Consider the following 22,317-nt stretch of genomic DNA (forward strand, 5'->3'; position numbering starts at 1 on the left):
CCTCCTCAGCTCCATGCTACGTACCATTAAAGTGGCCATTGTGGGTGCATAGTTACCTGGGTTTTCACAGGCCCTATTCCCATGTCCTTCTATATTTAGCTGCTCCACTTTGTTTTGTGTCATGGAAACAGTACCCCCACAAGATTAGGGAAGCTGCTGAGGCCTCCCTGCTACAGGATAAAACCAAACTTGGACCCACAGGTATATCCCACTTGCAGGAGTATGTGGCCTCCCGTGCTCAGTCCCTTGGCAGAAACCGTGGTGCTGAGTGAGTTATTTTGGATAACTTAGGGGCAACTGGAGTCAGCTGGATGTACAGGAAAGGGACTTTTTACACTTAAAGACAACATCTCAACCATTGCACATGATGGAGCTCCCCAGAACAGTTGCTTCTTGTCCCTTATCAAGACATCCCTGATCACAGATGAGAACTCAGAATGGGCACAGCTGCTCAGACTTCAGGCAGTCAGTCATCTTAGTACTCTGGCCAATCATCAGTCCCATCTTTACCTTTTTATAAACTCTTGGACCACTGCCAATAGTTCGACTGTCCAATCAGCGTAATAGCAAGAAAATTGATTTCTTATCTGAAGTTGCCACTGCTTCTGGTGAATAGCCAGCAAGGAAATAGGCCCTTTTATTACCATGGTAAATAAATTAGTTTTGCCAGGAACTTGAATGATCATAAACATAAATCCCTCCCCAGTCAAGCATTCGGATGATGCCCCAGCTCCAGCCAAGGCTTTTTGTTCACAGCTTTCTGGGGGACCCAGCTAAACCCTGTTCACAATCCTGTCCCATAGAGACTGTGAGATGGTAAACAGGCATGGACTTAATCTTCTACGTTTCTGGTAATTTGTTATGCAGCAATAGATGAGTAATATAGATATTCTTTATCAGCTTGAGGAAGGCTTCTTTTTCTAATTCATTAAGATAATTTACTTTGAATGTGCATTCAATGTGTCACATTGTTGGGGTTATTTTTTCCTCACTTATTGAAATAATACTCTGGCTTTTCTCCTTTAATTTGTTCACACAGCTAAATAAATTGATTTTTAAATCCTCATCAACACTGAATTTCTGAAAGAAACTCTTCTTGGTCATGTTATATTATCTGTGTTAAGTAGCATTGGATTTGATTTACAAATATTTTGTCAAGGGCTTTTTGTATCTATTTCCAAAAGTCATATTATCATATTAGACTATAATATTCTCATTTTTTAAATGTTTATTTGTATTTCAGAAAGAGAGAGAGACAAGCATAAGTGGGGAAGGGGCAGAAAGAGAGAGAGACACAGAATCTGAAGCAGGCTTCAGGCTCTGAGCTGTCAGCACAGAGCCCGACGCGGGGCGTGAACCCACAAACCATGAGATCATGACCTAAGCACCTGAAGTCGGATGCTTAACCAGCTGAGTCACCCAAGTGCTCCTATTCTCATTTTTGCAAGTTCTTCTAAGGTCTTTTTTTTTTAGGGGGGTGTCTTATTTGTTTGTTTGTTTTGAGAGAGAGAGAAAGTTCAACTGGGGGAGACGCAGAGGGAGAGAAAGACTCTCAAGCCAGCTCTAGGCTCAGTGGACAGCCCAACGCAGGGCTTGATCCCATGACTGTGAGATCATGACCTGACTTGAAATCAAGGGTGGACGTTTAATTGACTGAATCACCCAGACGCCCCTAAGTTCTTCTCAGGTTCCTCATTTTATGGTTATTTTGGTTTCATACAGAAGGTATGAAAGTGTGCTACAGCTTTCTATTTTCTGAACTATTTTGCATAATTTTAAATTATTTCTTGCTAAAATATTTAGAATTCAGCAGATAAGCCCTGTGGGTTGGTAACATTTTTGTAGGAAAGTTTTGAGTGTTATTATTTTCCTGAATTCAGAATAATGGCTTAAATTTTTAAACTTCACGTTTCTAACGTTGGTGTTCTAATGTCTTTTGTCTATATTCTAATTGTTGTTTTGTTGTTGTTTTGTTTTGTGTGCTTTCACTTAATTTTTCTATGCCTAGATTTGATTCACTTTGCATTCATCATATGTTCACCAAGATTATAGATCTGAATATCGATGTCACTTATCTATGTTCCTATAGTATTGATTTTTTTTTCTTTTTAGGGATCACATTTTCCTGCCTCTATACATGTTCCATTATTTTTTTTAATTTATTTTATACTGGATTTTTTTAACTTATATTACACTGGATATGAAGATTTAAATAGATAATATTTGCCTTCAGAATTATGAACTTTCCTCTGCATAACTGCTATGAAGAGGTGCTAAGTCAATCAAATCTATAGTTGAGCTTGGTTTGGACTTTGCTGCCACTTTAATTAGATTCATTTTTCCACTCTAAATAGTTCTTTTATTTGTATGTAGTACTGTGATGGGGATTTTTCCTTCTTTAGTGCTCAGTTTGAGAAAAGATAGAATTTCTTGACTATTCTTTGATGCTTTTGTGTAAATTTAAAATAACTTCATTCTTTTATTTCAGTATAATGGATGGTCTAAATATCTTAGGCTGTCATAGTCCCAAAAGAAGAATCTAGTTTCTTATGAAATACTTGCTCATTCATGTAAACTAGCTTTTCCCAAAGTTTTGACAGTTTTTCCAGGACTCATTTATGAGTTATATTTTATATATTATAACATATATATTATATTATATTATATTATATTATATCATATTATATTATATTATATTGATTCAATATATTATATTTAATACATTATATATTATTATATATATTTAATATATTTTATATATAGTTAATATATATTTAATATATTATTATATATTATATATATATTTAATACATATTTTATATATAATATATTATATATTAATTTAATATATTACATTTAATATATTTAATATATTAAATAATTAAATATATTAAATATATGTTTAAATATATTAAATATATATTTAAATATATTAAATATAATATTTAAATTATAAATATATTAAATATATTTATTAAATTATAAATATGTTTAAATATATTTAAATATAATTAAATACATTAAATATTAATATATGTGATATATTAAATTAATATATAATATTAATGTATAATATAATTAATTATTAAATTATTAATATTAAATATTAATATTAAATTACTATAATCTATTATATTTTAGCTGCTCTGCCACAAAAATCAGTTCAACCTATTGGGGTATTGATACAAAGGATGGGAAACCATAGAATCAGGATTTATTGTTTGATGATGCTTTATGGGTAGCTGAGGGTCAGAATATCAGGTGCAGAGAGAGAAGAGATATATCTTACCCAAGTAATAGAAATGTTCCTTAAAAGAAAATAACCAGGTCTGAAAAACACTTCCACAGGATGAGAAATCAAATACTGACCAGCCTAATGAAGTAACAATTACACCAAAGATCTGTAGGAACTTTGAAACATTAGGAGTCCTTACTACTGAGGTGATTACATATTTGTCTCTGGTGCCATCTAGTGTGTGGAAGATGTAACAACTCTAGATTCTGGGGCAAAAGGAAAGCACTAAATTCATGCACTCCCAAGCAGCCCCAGGGTGAAGAGACTTGCTGGGGAAGTCTGATTTCTTAAGAGCTAGCTCAAGGTGGGTATTCTAAGTATTTGAGTGACAGAGCATATATTTTTCAGATTACTTTCTCTGCCACATTGGTTTCAGTTTCTAAGCAAAAGATCCTAATATACGCTCACTGACCCTCATCACTTTTCATCCATTTCCGTTATTTAATATTCAATGCACCGCTCATTAAGTTAAATTAGTTCAATAAGTTGATCATTATAAATATATTTTTTCAATCGATTTAATTTTTCTGTGGATTCCAATTCCTCAGTGAATTTCTCCACTCCTTTGCCATTTTCCAATTAAACACAATTTTTAAAGCTACTTTTACAATTATTTTAAAGTCCTTACTTGCCAACTCCAATATGTGGTACAATGTGCATTTGCTTTTAGCCTGTTTTCCCCGTGTTTGTTGCTCATAATGTCTTGCCTGTTCTCTGTGTTTATTACTTGCCATATAGTGACTACACAGAAAAATGTTCCAGATGATTTCACCACCAAAGAGTTTTCAATCATTCCTCCGATGAAGTTAAAGCTGAAAATCTCAATGCAATCAGAAACTGATCTGAGTTGATTCTCCCTTACAGTTTTGACAAGATGCAGTGTACCCCCAGTTCACCCCCATTTTTAGGGCATGGCAATCCAGGACTTTTACTTAAGAACTTAGACTCTGTCTCTTCTGCAAGAAGAGAATGAAAAATGTCACTCCTGTGTTTCAGAGATTTCTGGTTTATATCTTTAAATTTTCTACCCCAACCAACTTTAGAATCGGCAAGTGCCATGAAAAAAGGATCACTATGTGTTTGAGCCCACACAAATTTCCAATGTTGCACTAATCCTATGCAAGTAACAAAAGTTCTGAAAGTTTTTCTAAGTCCAGCATTTCTCAAATGCTTTTGTGTGCCTAGCTTCTCAGAGAAACGTGGTTTATGATTGTTAGATCAAATGACAAATCCCAGGGCGCCTGAGTAGCTCCATTGGTTAAGTGTGATGGACTTGGGCTCAGGTCATGATCTCACGGTTCATAAGTTTGAGCCCCACAACCGGCCATCCGGCTCTGTGCTGACAGCTCAGAGCATGGAACCTGCTTCAGATTCTGTGTCTCCCTCTCGTTCTGCCCCTCCCCTTTTCTTCTGTCTGTCTGTCTCTCTCTCTCCCTCCCTCAAAAATGAATAGACATTAATTTTCTTAAGTGACAAATCCCTCCAGGGATTTATTTTCAGAACCCAAATTGATAGCAAGTCTTTGTATCCTCAGCACTAAGAAATTGCGAGAAATTCCACTTAGCTTATCCATTTTTTTTTTTTAGCGCTTTTGTCTATTACATGCTAACGCTTTGAATTTAGAAACGGTCTGGAATAGGAAATCTACCATTTGTTTGAGGTTTCTCACATCTTCAGTTTTGATATTCCAGCACTACATAACTGCCAAAAGCTCTGGAAAACCCCGTATTCTCAGTATCTTGCCCTGAGTATGCTCAGTCACGCTTGATAAATTCTTACAAGGACATCTGTAAGCTTTCAGCTCACCTTTAAGGTTAACAGTTATAGCCTTTCTTGAAGGTTCTCTAGTCCATAATGATGAGTTTACATATATGATGCAAAAGGTGATTTCCTTAAATATCACCAAAACAAACGGTTGATAACAAAGGTAAGCTTACTGCTCACCTTAGTAAGGGAGGAAAGAATTTATTAAGAAGTGAAAGTTTGGTTGAAAGCAGGGCTTTCAAAGGAAGGATTTGATAGTATTGGCTAGAGGTCAAGAGACAGCAGTTCAGGTTGGGGGGAACAAGGAAAGGATTTTGCGGCAAGAGATTCACAGAATTTAAGGAGTAAGCTGTTGATGTTTTCCATTAAAGAGCCTGTGGGTTGTTCTGGAAATTTCTGCAGTGAGCAATGGAAACATTTACCGGGGCAAAAACTTAGATGACTTTTTTTTGCATTTCTAACAAGTTCCATATTTTTTTATTTTTTTAATTTACATCCAAGTTAGTTAATGAACATCCAAGTTAATTTACATTCAAGTGACATCATAGCGCAACAATGATTTCAGGGATAGATTCCTTAATGCCCCTTATCCATTTAGCCCATACCCCCTCCCTCAACCCCTCCAATAACCCTCTGTTTTTTCTCCATATTTAAGAGTCTCTTATGTTTTGTCCCCCTCCCTGTTTTTATATTATTTTTGCTTCCCTTTTCTTATGTTCATCTGTTCTGTGTGTTAAAGTCCTCATATGAGTGAAGTCCTATGATATTTGTCTTTCTCTGACTGACTAATTTCATTCAGCATAGTACCCTCTAGTTTCATCCACATAGTTGGAAATGGCAAGATTTCATTTTGTTTTGATTGCCAAGTAATACTCCATTGTCTATATATATATACCACATCTTCTTCATCCATTCATACATCGATGGACATTTGGGTTCTTTCCATACTTTAACTATTGTTGATAGTGCTGCTATAAACATTGGGGTGCATGTACCCCTTGGAACCAGCATACCTGTATCCCTTGGATAAATACCTAGTAGTGCAATTGCTGGGTCATAGGGTAGTTCTATTTTTAATTTTTTGAGGAAACTTCATGCTGTTTTCCAGAGTGGCTGTACCTGCTTGCATTCCCACCAGCAGTGCAAAAGAGATCCTCTCTCCACATCCTTGCCAACATCTATTGTTGCCTGAGTTGTTCATGCTAGCCATTCTGACAGGTGTAAGGTGGTATCTCAGTGTGGTTTTGATTTTTATTTCCCTGGTGATGAGTGATGTGAAGCATATTTTCATGTGTCGGTTGGCCATCTGGATGTCTTCTTTGGAGAAGTCTCTATTCATGTTTTTTGCCCATTTCTTCACTAGATTCTTCATTTTTGGGGTGTTGAGTTTGCTAAGTTCTTTATAGATTTTGGATACTAACCCTTTATGTGATATGTCGTTTGGAAATATCTTTTCCCATTTTGTTGGATGACTTTTAATTTTGCTGATTGTTTCCTTTGTTATTCAGAACTTTTTTTTATTTTGATGAGGACCCAATAGTTCGGTTTTGCTTTTGTTTCTCTTGCCTCTGGAGATGTGATGAGTAAGAAGTTTCTGTGGCCAAGATCAAAGAGGTTTTTACCTGCTTTCTTCTCAAGGATTTTGATGGCTTCCTATCTTACATTTAGGTCTTTCATCCATTTTAAGTTTATTTTTGTGTATGGTGTAAGAAAGTGGTCCAGGTTCATTTTTCTGCATGTTGCTGTCCAGTTTTCCCATCACCACTTGCTGAAGAGACTGTCTTTATTCCATTGGATATTCTTTCCTGCTTTGTCAAACATTAGTTGGCCATACGCTTGTGGGTCCATTTCTGGTTTCTCTAATCTGTTCCATTGATCTGAGTGTCTGTTTTTGTGCCAGTACCATACTGTCATGATGATTACAGCTGTGTAATACATCTTGAAGCCCAGGATTGTTATGCCTCCTGGTTTGGTTTTCTTTTTCAAGATTGCTTTGGTATTTGGGATCTTTTCTGGTTCCATACAAATTTTAGGATTGTTCGTTCTAGTTCTGTGAAGAATGCTGGTGTTATTTTGATAGGGATTGCATTGAATATGTAGATTGCTTTGGGTAGTGTTGACATTTTAACAATATTTGTTCTTCCTATCCAGGAACATGGACTCTTTTTCCATTTTTTGGTGTCTTCTTTAATTTCTTTCATAAGCTTTCTATAGTTTTCAGTGTATATATTTTTCACCTCTTTGGTTAGATTTATTCCTAGGTATTTTATGGTTTTTGGTGCAACTGTAAATGGGATCGATTCCTTGATTTCTCTTTATGTCACTTCATTGTTGGTGTATAGGAATGCAACCGATTTCTGTGCATTGGTTTTATATGCTGCAACTTTGCTGAATTCATGAGTCAGTTCTAGAAGTTTTTTGGTGGAATCTTTTGGGTTTTCCATATAGAGTATCATGTCATCTGCACAGAGTGAAAGTTTGACCTCCTCCTGGCCAATTTGGATGCCTTTTATTTCTTTGTGTTGTCTGATTGCAGAGGCTAAGACTTCTAATACTATGTTGAATAACAGTGGCGAGAGTGGACATCCCTGTCTTGTTCCTGACCTTAGGGGGAAAGCTCTGAGTTTTTCCCCATTGAGGATGATATTAGCGTTGGGTCGTTCATATATGGCTTTTATGATCTTGAGGTATCATCCTACTATACCTACTTTCTTGAGGGTTTTTATCAGGAAAGGATGCTGTATTTTGTCAAATGCTTTCTCTGCATCTATTGAGAAGATCATATGGTTCTTATTCTTTCCTTTACTGATGTGATGAATCACATTGATTATTTTGCAGATATTGAACCAGCCCTGCATCCCAGGTATAAATCCCACTTGGTCATGATGAATAATTTTTTTAATGTATTGTTGGATCTGGTTGGCTAATATCTTGTTGAGGATTTTTGCATCCATGTTCTTCAGGGAAATTGGTCTATAGTTTTCCTTTTTTAGTGGGGTCTTTGTCTGGTTTTGGAATCAAGGTAATTCTCGTTTCATAGAAAGAGTTTGGAAGTTTTCCTTCCACTTTTATTTTTTGGAACAGCTTCAAGAGAATAGATGTTAACTCGTCCTTAAATGTTTGGTAGAATTCCCCTGGAAAGCCACCTGGCCCTGGACTCGTTTTCTGGGAGATTTTTGATTACTAATTCTATTTCCTTACTGGTTATGGGTCTGTTCAAATTTTCTATTTATTCGTGTTTCAGTTTTGGTAGTGTATATGTTTCTAGGAATTTGTCCATTTCTTCCAGATTGCCCATTTTATTGACATATAAATGCTCATAATATTCTCTTATTATTGTTTTTATTTCTGCTTTGTTGGTTGTGATCTCTCCTCTTTCATTCTTGGTTTTATTTATTTGGGTCTTTTCCTTTTTCTTTTTGATCAAACTGGCTAGTGGTTTATCAATGTTGTTAATTCTTTTGAAGAACCAGCTTCTGGTTTCATTGATCAGTTCTATTGCTTTTTTTGGTTTTGATAGCATTCATTTCTGCTCTAATCTTTATTATTTCCTGTCTTCTGCTGGTTTTGGGTTTTTATTTGCTGTTCTTTGTCCATCTCTTTAAGGTGTGAGGTTAGGTTGTGTATCTTAGACCTTTCTTCCTTCTTTAGGAAGGCCTGGATTGCTATATAAGTTCCTCTTATGACTGCCTTTGCCATGTCCCAGACATTTTGACTTGTGGTATTATTGTTTTCATTGGCTTCCATGTACTTTTTTTTTTAACATTTATTTATTTTTGAGACAGAGAGAGACAGAGCATGAACGGGGGAGGGTCAGAGAGAGGGAGACACAGAATCTGAAACAGGATGCAGACTCTGAGCTGCCAGCACAGAGCCTGATGTGGGGCTCGAACCCATGGACCGCGAGATCATGACCTGAGCTGAAATCGGCCACTTAACCAATTGACCCACCCAGGCACCCTTTCCATGTACTTTTTAATTTCCTCCTTAACTTCTTGGTTAGCCCATTCATTCTTTAGTGGGATGTTCTTTAGTCTCCAAGTATTTGTTACCTTTCAAATTTTTTTCTTTTGGTTGATTTCAAGTTTCATAGCATTCTGGTCTGAAAATATGTACAGTATGATCCCAATCTTTTTGTACTTGTTGAATGCTGATTTGTGTCCCAGTATGTAGTCTATTCTGGAGAATGTTCCATGTGCACTGGAGAAGAATGTGTATTCCACTGCTTTAGGATGCAATGTTCTGAATATATATGTTAAGTCCATCTGGTCCAATGTGTCATTCAAAACCATTATTTCCTTGTTGATTTTCTGATTAGATGATCTGCCCATTGATGTAAGTGGGGTGCTGAAGTCCCCTACTATTATGGTAGTATTATCAACGAGTTTCTTTGTATTTGTGATTAACTGATTTATATATTTGGGTGTTTTTACATTTGGAGCATAAATATTTACAATTTTTATGTCTTCTTGGTGGATAGACCCCTTAATTATGATATATTGCCCTTCTTCATCACTTGTTACAGTCTATATTTTAAAGTCTAGATTGTCTGATGTAAGCATGGCTACTCCGGCTTTCTTTTGTTGACCATTAGCATGATAGATGGTTCTCCATCCCCTTACTTTCAATCTGAAGGTGTCTTTAGGTATAAAGTTGGTCTCTTGTAAACAGCACAGAGATGGATCCTGTTTTCTTATCTATTCTGATATCCTATGTATTTTGGTTTGAGCATTTAGTCCATTGATGTTTAGAGTGAGTACTGAAAGATATTAATTTATTGCCATTATGTTGTTTGTAGAGCTAGAGTTTCTGGTGGTGTTCTCTGGTCCTTTCTAGTCTTTGTTGCTTTTGGTATTCACTTATTTTTTTTTTCATCTTTTCTTCCCTCAGAGAGTCCCCCTTAAAATTTCTTGCAGATCTGGTTTACTGGTCATGAACTCCTTTAATTTTTGTTTGTGTGGGAAACTTTTAATCTCTCCTTCTATTTTGAATGACAGCACTGCTAGATAAAGAATTCTTGGCTGCGTGTTTTTCTGATTCAGCACATTGAATATACCCTTCCAATCCTTTCTGGCTTGACAAGTTTCTGTGGATAGGTCTGCTGCAAACCTAATCTGTCTCCCCTTGTTGGGTAAGGACTTTTTTTCCCTTGCTGCTTTCATGATTCTTTCCTTGCCTGAGTATTTTGTGAATTTGACTATGATATGCCTTGTTGAAGGTCAGTTTTTGTTGAATCTTATGGGAGTCCTCTGTGCTTCTTGGATTTTGATGTCTGTCTCTTTCCCCAGGTTTGGAAAGTTTTCTGCTATGATTTGCTCCCATAACTCTTCTCCACCTTTTTCTTTCTCTTCATCTTCTGGGACCCCTATGATTCTGATGTTGTTCCTTTTTATTGAGTCACTGATTTCTCTAATTCTTAAATCATGCTCTTTTGCCTTAGTCTCTTTTTTTTTCTGCTTCATTATTCTCCATAAGTACGTCCTCTATATCACTGATTCTCTGCTCTGCCTCATCCATCCTTGCCGCCGTGGCCTCCATTTGAGATTGCAGCTCAGTTATAGCATTTTAAAAAGTTAAAAGTAACAGCCAATATCATATTTGCTCTATATCAGCTGATCTGATGTGAAAAAGTTAAATTTCAACTGCAATCATTTGCTTAAGTGTTTTCCTAGAGCACTTGAATGATGAGTACAATTAGCTTATCTTTATTAGAAAGACTCCCCTCATCCCATCTTGCCTTCTATCTCTCCTGAATACGATGGCAAGGACATTTAGAATCATAATAAAGAATGGTGCAAAATCCCAGGAATTATGGAGAGATTCCAAATGTTTGCTACAGAAGCAGTGCTACTGCTACATGTTATAACAATCTTAAAGGCTTGGACCTCTGCCTATAGGTTCAAATAGATCACTCAATTGGTGTTAGGTTATCACTCTTGGAAATGTAGGAATAGGGAAAGATAATGGGTATTTTTAGCTTTTAAGGGATGAAAGTCTAAATAATTGCAGTTTAAAAATGTAAATCTGTATATTTAAAAATGTAAATTTGTATATAAAGCATATATGGGAAATTGGTTTTAATAAAATAATTTATTAAAATTTTATTTTTTTTAATTCATGTTTTTTAACTCACATTAGTTAACCACAGCGTAGTATGGATTTCAGGAGTAGAACCCAGTGGTTCATCACTTATATAGAACATCTAGTGCTCATCCGAGCAAGTGCTCTCCTTAATGTCCAGCATCAATTTAACTCATTCCCCGCCCCCATCCAACACCCCTCCAGCAACCCTCAGCTTGTTCTCTGTATTTAAGAGTGTCTTATGGCTTGCCTCCTTCTCTCTTTTTATCTTATCTTATTTTTCCTTCCCTTCCCATATGTTTATCTGTTGATGAGTGAAATCATATATTTGTCTTTCTCTGCATGACTTGTTTCCTTTAACGTGATACACACTAGCACCAACCGCATTGTTGCAAATGGCAAGATTTTCACTCTTTTTGGATGTCAAGTAGTATTCCATTGAATGTGTGTGTGTGTGTGTGTGTGTACCATATCTTGTTTATCCATTCATCTGTTGATGGACATTTGGGCTCTTTCCATAATTTGGTTATTATTGATAGCCAAATATTGCATTGTTATAAACATTGCAGTGCATGTGCCCCTTTGAATCAGCATTTTTGTATCCTTTGGATAAATACCTAATAGTGCAATTGCTGGGTTGTAGGGTAGTTCTATTTCCAGATGGTTAACAGATACATGAAAAGATGCTCAGCATCACTCATCCTCAGAGAAATACAAATCAGAACCACAATGAGATACGACCTCACACCTGTCAGAATGGCTAACATTAACAACTCAGGCAACAACAGCTATTGGTGATGATGTGGAGAAAGGGACCATTTTGTACTGTTGGTGGGAATGCAAACTGGTGCAGCTACTCTGGAAAACAGTATGAAGATTCCTCAAAAATTTTATTACAATTTTAAAAACATTTCTCAATGTTTTTCATTACCATCATTATTATCACAGTAATTTTTTTTTCAATTTTTAATTTTTTTACAGTATATTTTTACATTTTTAAATTCTCAGTATGAGCATATTATGCTAAAATGACTTCCATTTTTGCTTAAATTGTTATTCCACAGTCCATCACACCTGCCACTAAACTGTCCCCAATCACAAAATAATTTCAGCATGGTTTACATATAGATAGGAGGATCACACTGCAAACAAAGAGGAAAAATAAATTCAGATCTGAGTTCACTATAATGGAGAAATTTTTAACTGTTAGAAGATCCACAGTGAATTGAAAATGTGAAACTCTGGCCCTTATAAACAATTAAACTGAAGTTGTGTGACCATTTTTCAGTCTTGAATAAGACGTAGATCTTGGCATTGGATACAAGTTTTAACAAGATTCCCTTAAAGATTCTGCAAATGTAGGAGTCATTTATAAACCCATTTTATACTGTGAAAAAAAAATGTAGTTTATAATATAATTAGTGTAGCTCCACTAACTACGACTAGCCTTTAAATATCATTGTTTTAGTAAAACTGTCAGATACTCTGTATGTAAGACTAATTAGCTGATGAAAGCTTGCACTTCCTAACTGGAATGGTTCTGTCATTTTTGATGCTTTCAGCACAAGATACTCATCTAGGAGTCCTTCCATCTACCAAGATGTACAGAAACCTCTACTGTGCTCAGCTTTTGATGACAAGAGAAAGATAATTATCAGTTTTCAGCACTGATAATAATAAGCAACAATGTTTGAGCTTCCATGGGGTTTTTGAAAAAAAAATTAAATGGTTATAGTTAACATTCACAAATATTTGAATTATATCCAAAGAACCTCCACAATAGAGGATGCTTTGGGATTCCAAGTGTCAGTACAAACAACCCCAATATAACTGAGAGTAAAAACCGCCTATTCAAATTAACATTACCAGAATATCTGTTATAACTACCCATGGGTTTTTAGAAACATGACTCGCAATGGCAATGACTTGTTAATTATTCTCTAGGTGCCCCTTGGAAATGAGCACATTTGGAATCCTTCATTTATGAGGTCCCCAATGACATGAGAATGCATGTAAAAGTCATTGGTGCTTCTGGAAAAATTATCGATGCAGGTTATTGGAAAACAGTTCCTTCCTTGGTAAGTGGTTTCTGTGCTTTAATAGAGAAAAGACAGGCTTTTGAGTCTCTGAGAGCAAGAACCACAGAATTGCGTCTAAATGGTTCAGAGACCACATTCATCCATTAGTGTTAGACCCACAAGGTAATCTATTACGTAATGTATCTTGGGTCCTTATTGCTTATATAGCTTCTCCAGGCATCTAAAACACTTTTTGGTTTAAATAAGCTTTTTTGTTACCGATAAGAGAACAGAAGCTTGGCTGCTACCTGATAGATTGAATTAATTTCTTTTCTTTTTTTTTTAATGTTTATTCCTTTGGAGAGAGAGAGAGCAAGTGGGGGAGGGGCAGAAAGAGAAGGAGAGAGAGACAATCCCAATAGGCCCTGTACTGTCAGCACCAAGCTTGATCACATGAACTGTGAGATAATGACCTAAGCCTAAATCAAAAGTTGATTTAGCTCACTTAACTGACTGAGCTACCCAGGAGCCCCTGAATAAATTTATTTTCTATACCAAGATAGTTTTGTTATAGATTTGGGAATAATTTAGTGAATCACAGTATTTTGATTCAATCTTTGTGCTCGTTACCTTTTGAAGCAAGAATCTAACTTTCACTATCTTTTCCTACCTTTACCCTCATTCATGCTGTTCTCTTTTTTTTTTTTAATGGAAAGGATGACCAATTAGAAGCTCTCAAAACATATGCCCTGCTTTTTCTGTAAACATGTGAGAATTTATTCCCCTTTTCAGCTACTCTCGGCACCTCAGCCTGTCTTACAGTGGCCACCCCCCTTAATATTCCAACCACCTTCATGGTGGCTGCCATGAGCTTTGGCTTGGGACACACCCAGACTTGAGCTACGCCTATAAATGAGTAGCTGAATAACATGGTGTATTACTCTAAACCTCAGTGTTCTTATCCAAAATATGGAATTAATAAGAATGCAGCTTTGTAGAGGGGCGCCTGGGTGTCTGAGTTGGTTAAGGGTTCGACTTTGGCTCAGGTCTTGATTCCACAATTCGTCAGTTTGATCCCCCTGTCGGGATCTGTGCTGACAGCTCAGAGCCTGGAGCCGGCTTCTGATTCTGTGTCTCCTGCTCTCACTCAAGCCTTCTCTCTCTCTCTCTCTCAAAAATAAATAAACATCACAAAAAATGATTTTAAAACAAAGTATGCAGCTCTGTAGAGAGCCAAGGCTTGGGAGTCAGAAGCTTGGGATCCAATCTTGTTTCCATCACATCTTACCTGTCAAGGCCTGATCACATGTGCCTTAGCTTCCTCACCTGCAAAAGAAAGACCGCAGTGAGGGTAACTGCATTGTGATTTTGTTAGTAAATGGTTTGTGTGACCAATTATATATAAAGTGTTTAGACTATTGCATTGCATGTAGTAACCATTATATAAATGATAGTCGTTATTAGTAAGACCTTGCCACCTGGCACTGCTCATAAGCCAAGGATGGAAGAGAACAATAGAGAAATTAACACTAATCTCTGCTCTTTATATACCATGTGTCAGTCTCTCTAAACTGTGACTACATAGAAAGGTAAATAAGCAGATAAATGATAGACAGATAGATAGATAGATGATGATGATGATAGATTCAGAGACGGACAAATTTTTCTAATACATGCAACAACCTTGTGATATACTTGTCATCTTTACAGTATAGATGATATAGATATAGATAGATATAGATATAGATATAGATATAGATATAGATATAGATATAGATAATTGCACTAGGTCACAGCCCACATGGGGCCAATATGAGATTCTAATCAAATTCTTTCCAACCCTGAAATAAAATCTTACCCTTTCCATATAGCTTGATGAATTTGAAAACAGAAAAAAGAATACATTAATCATTATCCCATTATAGTCCTTCATCTCATTCACACTCTGAGGTAATAACATGACAGTATATTAACCCTTCAGTCTCTCTCAGGCTTCTCCGTGCCTGTGTCTTAGGGTGTTTGAATGATTTGATGACCTAAACAAATGAAGCTCACACCATTGTCACTGATAGAATATGTTTTACATAAGTGAGAAAACAATACAAAACAATTTTGTTCCCTTTTTGGTAACACTACCATAGTTCACCAAAAACTGCTTGCTTGTTTTATATGTTTTCAAATACACACTCTAAGATTAAGATAAAACTTTTTGTACTTCAAGTTCGGGTTTATTTTTTTCTACTTCTGGAAAAATTCAGAGACCCCAGAAGCAAGTATTGACATAATTTTTAGACGCAGCACCCTGAATTAGGCTAGCATAAAAATAAAAGGGAGGTGACTGTTTTTGCTTGCACGGAACATATAATGCGTGAGAAGGCCATATAGTATAATATTATTTAATTAGAAATCAACCTACAACTAAATTCTTTCCCCACTTTATCCAGTTAGTCAGCTAATATTCATCAGGCCTTTTCTAGAAGCCAAGTATTCTAATAAATGCCAAAGCTTAAGAAATGATTTGTTTAATCATTTTGGTTTAGTATCTTGATGGGATTTGCGGAATTACCCTAAACTCTTTCCTGTCAAAAATATACTCAGAAGTGATGTTTATTGGCATTTTCCCCCATTTCATTATTATCATTTTGACTTTACATTAGAAAAATTAACCAGCATATGTTTCATAACACCACTGTATCTGCTCTCTCAACAGTATAGCATGCCCCTGTCTATTAAATCCTGGACAGAAAAGGCAAATTGGTCTACAGTTATCATTATAAGGCAGACTCTAAAGTCAAATTGATGTTTAAGAATATGGATATTTTTCTTTTTTTTTTTTTTAATTTTTTTTAACCTTTATTTATTTTTGAGACAGAGAGAGACAGAGCACGAATGGGGGAGGGTCAGAGAGAGGGAGACACAGAATCCGAAACAGGCTCCAGGCTCTGAGCTGTCAGCACAGAGCCCGACGCGGGGCTCAAACTTACAGACCGCGAGATCATGACCTGAGCCGAAGTCAGCTGCTTAACTGACTGAGCCACCCAGGCGCCCCTGGATATTTTTCTCCTCTTCATATCATCATTAGTCCATTAATCCATTACTTCTTTAACCCTCTACACCAGCTATTGTGCTATCCTTGAGTACAAAAAAAGTAAGCAAAACCAGATCCTTGCATGCAGAAGCCAACTATCCAATGGAAGAACTCGTCAATAATCAAGCAAATAAGATAAAACTAGCAACCATGGAATCTGACAGCTACTAAATCCTGAAATCTATTTCTCAGAGTTTATTTTTGAAAGGGAGTTTGGGTTTGGTTCTTTATTTGCTTGTTTGTTTCTTTGTTCACGGAAACAATAAAATAACCTTGTAATTTCATCTGTTTTTCTCTTTCCACCGATATACCATTTTAGGACGTTAGAATTCCTGTAGAAAGAAAACAACACAGAATATGGAATTGATAGATGGAAACTACACTTTGGTGACTGAGTTTATTCTTTTAGGGTTTCCGACCCGCCCTGAACTGCAGATTGTCCTATTCCTCATGTTTCTGACACTGTATGGTATGATTTTAACAGGGAACATTGGACTGATGATATTAATCAGGACTGATTCTCACCTTCAAACCCCCATGTATTTTTTCCTTAGCAACTTATCCTTTGCAGACCTCTGTTACTCCTCAGTCATTGTTCCCAAAATGCTCATCAATTTCCTCTCAGAGAACAAATCTATCTCTTATTATGGCTGTGCCCTCCAGTTTTATTTTTTCTGTGCTTTTGCCGATACGGAATCCTTTATCTTGGCTGCCATGGCATACGATCGCTACGTCGCCATCTGTAACCCTTTACTGTATATGGTTGTGATGTCTCGGGACATCTGTATATGGTTGATTGTCTTGTCCTACATTGGAGGCAACCTGAGTTCCCTGGTTCATACGTCCTTTGCATTTATTCTGAAATACTGTGATAAAAATGTCATTAATCATTTTTTCTGTGACCTCCCCCCACTGCTTAAGTTATCCTGCACAGACACATCAGTTAATGAGTGGCTTCTCTCTACATATGGCAGCTCAGTGGAAATTATCTGTTTCATCGTCATCATCATCTCCTACTTTTTCATCCTTTGCTCGGTCTTAAAGATCCGTTCTTCCAGTGGGAGGAAGAAAACCTTTTCCACATGTGCCTCTCACCTGACTTCAGTGGCCATCTATCAGGGGACTCTCCTCTTCATTTACTCACGGCCCAGCTATCTATATTCTCCTAATACTGATAAAATTATCTCCGTGTTCTACACCATCATCATCCCAGTGCTGAATCCATTGATTTATAGTTTGAGAAATAAAGATGTCAAAGATGCCGCTAAGAGAGCTGTACGATTAAAGGTAGATGCCTCGTGAGCTATAAAGTTCGGAGATTCACCTAAATCCCCAGTTACAAACTCTAACTGGGAAACTGCAACACATGTATCAGCAGATACACAAGGGATTTTTATCAAACATTTGTTTTTCATTCAGCCAAATTCAAGTCATAACCCACGATGTAAGAAAACATTTAGAAGTTTCAAAATTGCCGCTAAAGAATAGACTACTGTTCAATGATCGCTAGCTTGGAGTTAATACTAAAATGTGTTTTATCAGGCTGTCTTAAGGGATATAGTAAATACCTAAGAAAAGTGAGTGTGCGCGCATGTGTGTCTGTAATATATCTCATTTATATGATAGATTACTGGATGAAGAAGGAGGCCAGATTCTATTGGTTCGTATGGAAGCTCTGTACTTGGCTAGTGAGAGGCATTTTGAACAAGTTACTTCATTTTCTTTTTTTTTAAGTTTATTTATTTATTTTGAGAGAGACGGAGAAAGTCTGAGTAGGGAAAGGGCAGAGAGAGAGAGGGAGAGAGAGAGAGACACCAAGAAGGCTTGTGCTGCCAGTGTAAAGCCTGATGTGGGGCTCAAACTCACCAACCATGAGATCATGACCTCAGCCGAAGTCAAGAGCAGGGGGCCTAACCAACTGAGCCACCCAGGTGCCCCAAGTTCATTCATTTTCTATGCCTGTTAACTTATCTGAAAAATGGGGAGAATAAAGTATGCATGTCAGTGATTGTTGGATGAATAACTGAGCAAATGCTGTGAATAACACCTGTAATTTTTCAGTACTTGACAGGTGTTAATTATAAATATTTGTATTATAGCTAACATTAATTCAAATGTACACTGTATGATGAGATGGTGAGAGGCAGGGATGTCATAGAAGCATTAATACAAAATCAAGTACACTTTCTTAAGTTCAGTTCAATAATACGCTGCTAATCTACCCCCATTCTACTCCAAAGCAATTTGAAAATTTTTTCTAAGTAGCACTTTGAAGAATACAGGTTAACTGCAAGGCAAACTTTTTGTCTTCCTATATTTTTCTTTTTTATACACCAAAGTATTACTAGAGGTATGGAAGGAACATCTTTCTCTGTCTTCTCAAAAACAGAATTGGCTCTCCAATATATATCACCTGTATCCTCTTGGGAGATCAACCCATATGCCCTGGTGGGATGTTTGAAGGCTGAAATTGGAGGCATGTATCATGCAAAATGTATTTCAGTAGCTGATGTGTTTTTTTTTTCTGTTTGTTATTTTTATTATTTTTTCTCTACATAATAAATATTTATAAGCTTTGACTCAGAAGTATTAAAGTTTATAAGTACATTTAAACCCATGTACTCTTTGTTGTGAAAGTCCACAAGATCCAGCCCAAATCATTCTCAGTTTTAAATTCCTCTAAGAATCGTTTCTTTAGATTTCTGACCAACAATGCTTCTCTTGAGCATGTCTGTTGTTTTATTTGCTAAAAAGAGAGCACAGTCACTCACAGCTACATGCCCACCACCATACTCTAATATTAAGTTTATATTTCCTTAGCCAAGGATTACTTGGCCAAAGCTATAGAGAATCACAAAAAGCAGTATTAGATAAGTATATCTCAACGGCTTTTCATGTTCACTAAACACTTAACATATGCAAATATCTGGGGCACCTGGGTGACTCAGTCAGTTAAGTGTCTGACTCTTGATCATAGCTCAGGTCTTGATCTCAGGGTCATGAGGATCTCGGGTCCCACGTTGGGTTCCATGATGGACATAGAGCTTACTTAAAACAAACATATGCAAGTATCTATTAGTGATATGTCTACAGCGCAATATTACATATCCAGATGCCTGTGAAAATCTTATTTTTCCTACATCACTATGTTTTGGTGCTCAACAGTTATATCACCAAACATTATGCCACTTATGAGAAAATTTAACAGTTTCCAAGTAAAGGAATAACTAAAAATACAGGGTATCAGTATGTTTTCAAGGTCCCCAGAGCTGCTGTTAATTGCTGAGATTTCTAGATCGCCTACACTGCTTTTCCCACTGGTAACATACAGTATTTCATTACCCATAGGCCACCTGCTAAATCCCCAAGACTGTATGATAGTCAGCAAGGCCTGAATTTATATTTCAGGCCCGGAATGGTCAAACTTTCCATGGCAACCCATTTAGCTAAGCCTTCCTCTGTGGTTTTTGCTGAAGTCTATGTGGTCCTTGTGCTATTACTGAAGCTGCTTGACCCACTGTAAACATTATGGAAACAGGAGATTTATGCCCAACCCTCATGTAAATTCCTATTTTGTACCAATTCCAACCTGAAACAGCATTGAAACAATTTAGAAAATGCATCTATAGACACACTGACGGCAAGATCCCAAATAATCCACTCCTTTTCAGCATGCCATTCAGGGACTTTCTTATAATCACATCCATCTTTCAAATAAGACAACAGCAAACACATGCTTGCTTTTAACAGATTCACTCATACAACTGAAAGAAAAAAGAGGCTACACAAAGTTTCATGTGCCATTTTATCCTGACCGGGGTGACCTAGGGTTCTTCTAGCTAAGTCACACACCTTTGACAGCCTATAACTTGTGAAAATTTTGAGATAGAAGTCTAAACCTTCTCACGCTATCTTATGGAAGGAAGTAGGGGAATAGGCGAGGTGGGAATACTAGTTAACATATTTACCTCAAAACAAAAGGAAAACACAATCATAACTCCTACAGTGTTGCTTTCATTACTGGCCACGTGATCATTGTTCAAACATAGAATTTCCTTTTCTCTGCAACCTCCTCCGAATTCCCCTTAACTTCAACAAGCACCCCGTTGTCTTGCTTTCTTGCCTTGTAAAGTGGCCCAAACCTATATCCCTCAAGTATAGATATCATTGCTAGTTCTATTTGGGGCTGTTATGGTTTTCTATCAACATTCTAATAATGGATTTGAGCGTTCTAAAAGGTGCCCCGGAAGCTCTCATGCATTCCAGGAACACTCCCTGCTACCTTAGCTCTATAGTAAACATCACATGTTCCCTTTATATTCAGGAACAATCACCCCAACTGGTAGAGAACCCCCTTTTGCCTGTTCACTAAGGAGCATGAGGGTCTTAAGTGACCAGATAGCTGTCTTGGCATTTGGTTCAATGGAACTAATTTGTGTTACCTGTTGGAAGAATTACTTTTTTTCTTTTTAAACAAAGACCAAAGGAGGGAAGCAAAGTTTTTGTTAATGGACAATTAGGAATAATAAGAGAAGGGCTACATCTTTTTCTCTGCTTTTTTAGAATTATCAGCATCTATGTGAATTTCCTTAGATGCATTATCTTTGTACATAGCAGGTATATTAATAGAAAAAGTCCCCAAACCCAAATCTAGTATATTACTAATATTTTCACTTCACCTTCCATTTTAAATAGCCAGAAACACCCAACAATAAATATTTAGAAAGCCATGACTTTTGCAAATCCCTATACTAGATAGTTTAGAACACAAATACAAACACTGGTCTTACTCCTGAATCTCAAATGTAGTAGATGAATTTTCATATGAATAAAAGGAACAGAATTTAGTAAAGAATGTACTAAGTGTAGAGAATGTGATGGAGTCCTAAAGTCAATGAAATGGTGACTTGCATGTGGTCAGGGGATGGGAAGAAGACCAGGCTCCCTGAGGAAAGCAGCCCGGCAAGCCAAGTACCACGGACAAGAATATTTTTAGCATCGTTGTTCGCAATAGCCAAAATGCGGAAACAACCCAAAATGTCCATCCAACTTATGAATGAATCAACCAATGTATTATATCCATAAAGTGCATCCAAGTGATGAATGAATCAACTAATGTATTATATCCAGACAGTGAAGTATTATTCAGTCATAAAATGAAACAAAATTCTGAATCACGCACCAACATGGATGATCCTTAAAAACATTAGGCTGGAGGAAAGAAGCCTATTTCGACACAACACAATCGATGTTGTTTATTTGAGATGTCCGGAGTGGGCAGAGTGGAAAGTGGATTGGTGGTTCTGGGAGCTGGGAGAGAGGGCAAGGGCTGTGGCAATGAACAGGTATGGGTTTCTCACAGGTCTGGCGTTAGATAGTGGTGATGGCTGAACAGCCTTGAAAACGTGTTAAAAACCAAAGAACTGCATTCTTTGAAAGGGGGAATTTTACAACGATCAATTGTATTTCAATAAAAAGAAAATGTTATCAAATTATGCTAATATGCCTCAATACAGTGGGAAGAATATTTCAAATATGGAAGAAAAAAAATGAACAATCAAAAGGAGCTAGAAATGATTAAGGAGGGGTTTACTTGGGTTTTATTAGATTTCCTATTTGACTGGAGAAGAAGGATCAAATTCTGAGAAGCTGAAGCATACTATAAAAATAATTTGGCGTTTCCTTCCTGGCAGAGATCAACTTGGTAACAGTAGTGAAGCATTAAAGTTCAGCCTTTGCTACAGTTGTTTCCGAATTCACAGAGGGAATATACAGAACCAGGAATATAATTAATGATATGTTTGCCTAACATCAAAGCCTAAGGGCAGTAGCTACAGATTTAAGTCCCAAATGCACCTGCTAAAATAAAATGCCCGCTGCCTATTGTTCAACCACCAAAGACCTGCTCATCTCAGGTAGGCTTTTAGGTTGTAATTTAAAGAATATAGGGTTAAAAACTTAAATTTTTAAGAAAAAAAGTTTTTTTTAAAGCATCTTTTGCCTGCTTACTCAATGAAATAAACTCTGCAGTTTAATGGACAAAAATATTTTCTTCTCAAAACTGAACCTGT

The 22,317-nt window shown here is 36.6% G+C and overlaps 1 protein-coding gene across 1 annotated transcript; it reads left to right on the plus strand.

Annotated features, from left to right (window-relative positions):
* The first annotated feature begins 16,603 nt into the window (after nucleotides 1-16,603).
* On the plus strand, nucleotides 16,604-17,548 carry LOC106986273 (olfactory receptor-like protein OLF1). Its single transcript, XM_015084441.2, has one exon. The coding sequence runs from the start codon at nucleotides 16,604-16,606 to the stop codon at nucleotides 17,546-17,548; it is 945 nt and encodes a 314-aa protein (XP_014939927.2).
* Nucleotides 17,549-22,317: the final 4,769 nt, after the last annotated feature.

This window comes from Acinonyx jubatus, chromosome D1 (genome assembly GCF_027475565.1).
Source record: "Acinonyx jubatus isolate Ajub_Pintada_27869175 chromosome D1, VMU_Ajub_asm_v1.0, whole genome shotgun sequence".
In the NCBI taxonomy this organism is placed as follows: domain Eukaryota; kingdom Metazoa; phylum Chordata; class Mammalia; order Carnivora; family Felidae; genus Acinonyx; species Acinonyx jubatus.

Bases quoted from the DNA above. Each gene is read 5' to 3' on its own strand.
- LOC106986273 (XM_015084441.2), top strand. From the start codon at position 16,604: ATGGAATTGATAGATGGAAACTACACTTTGGTGACTGAGTTTATTCTT.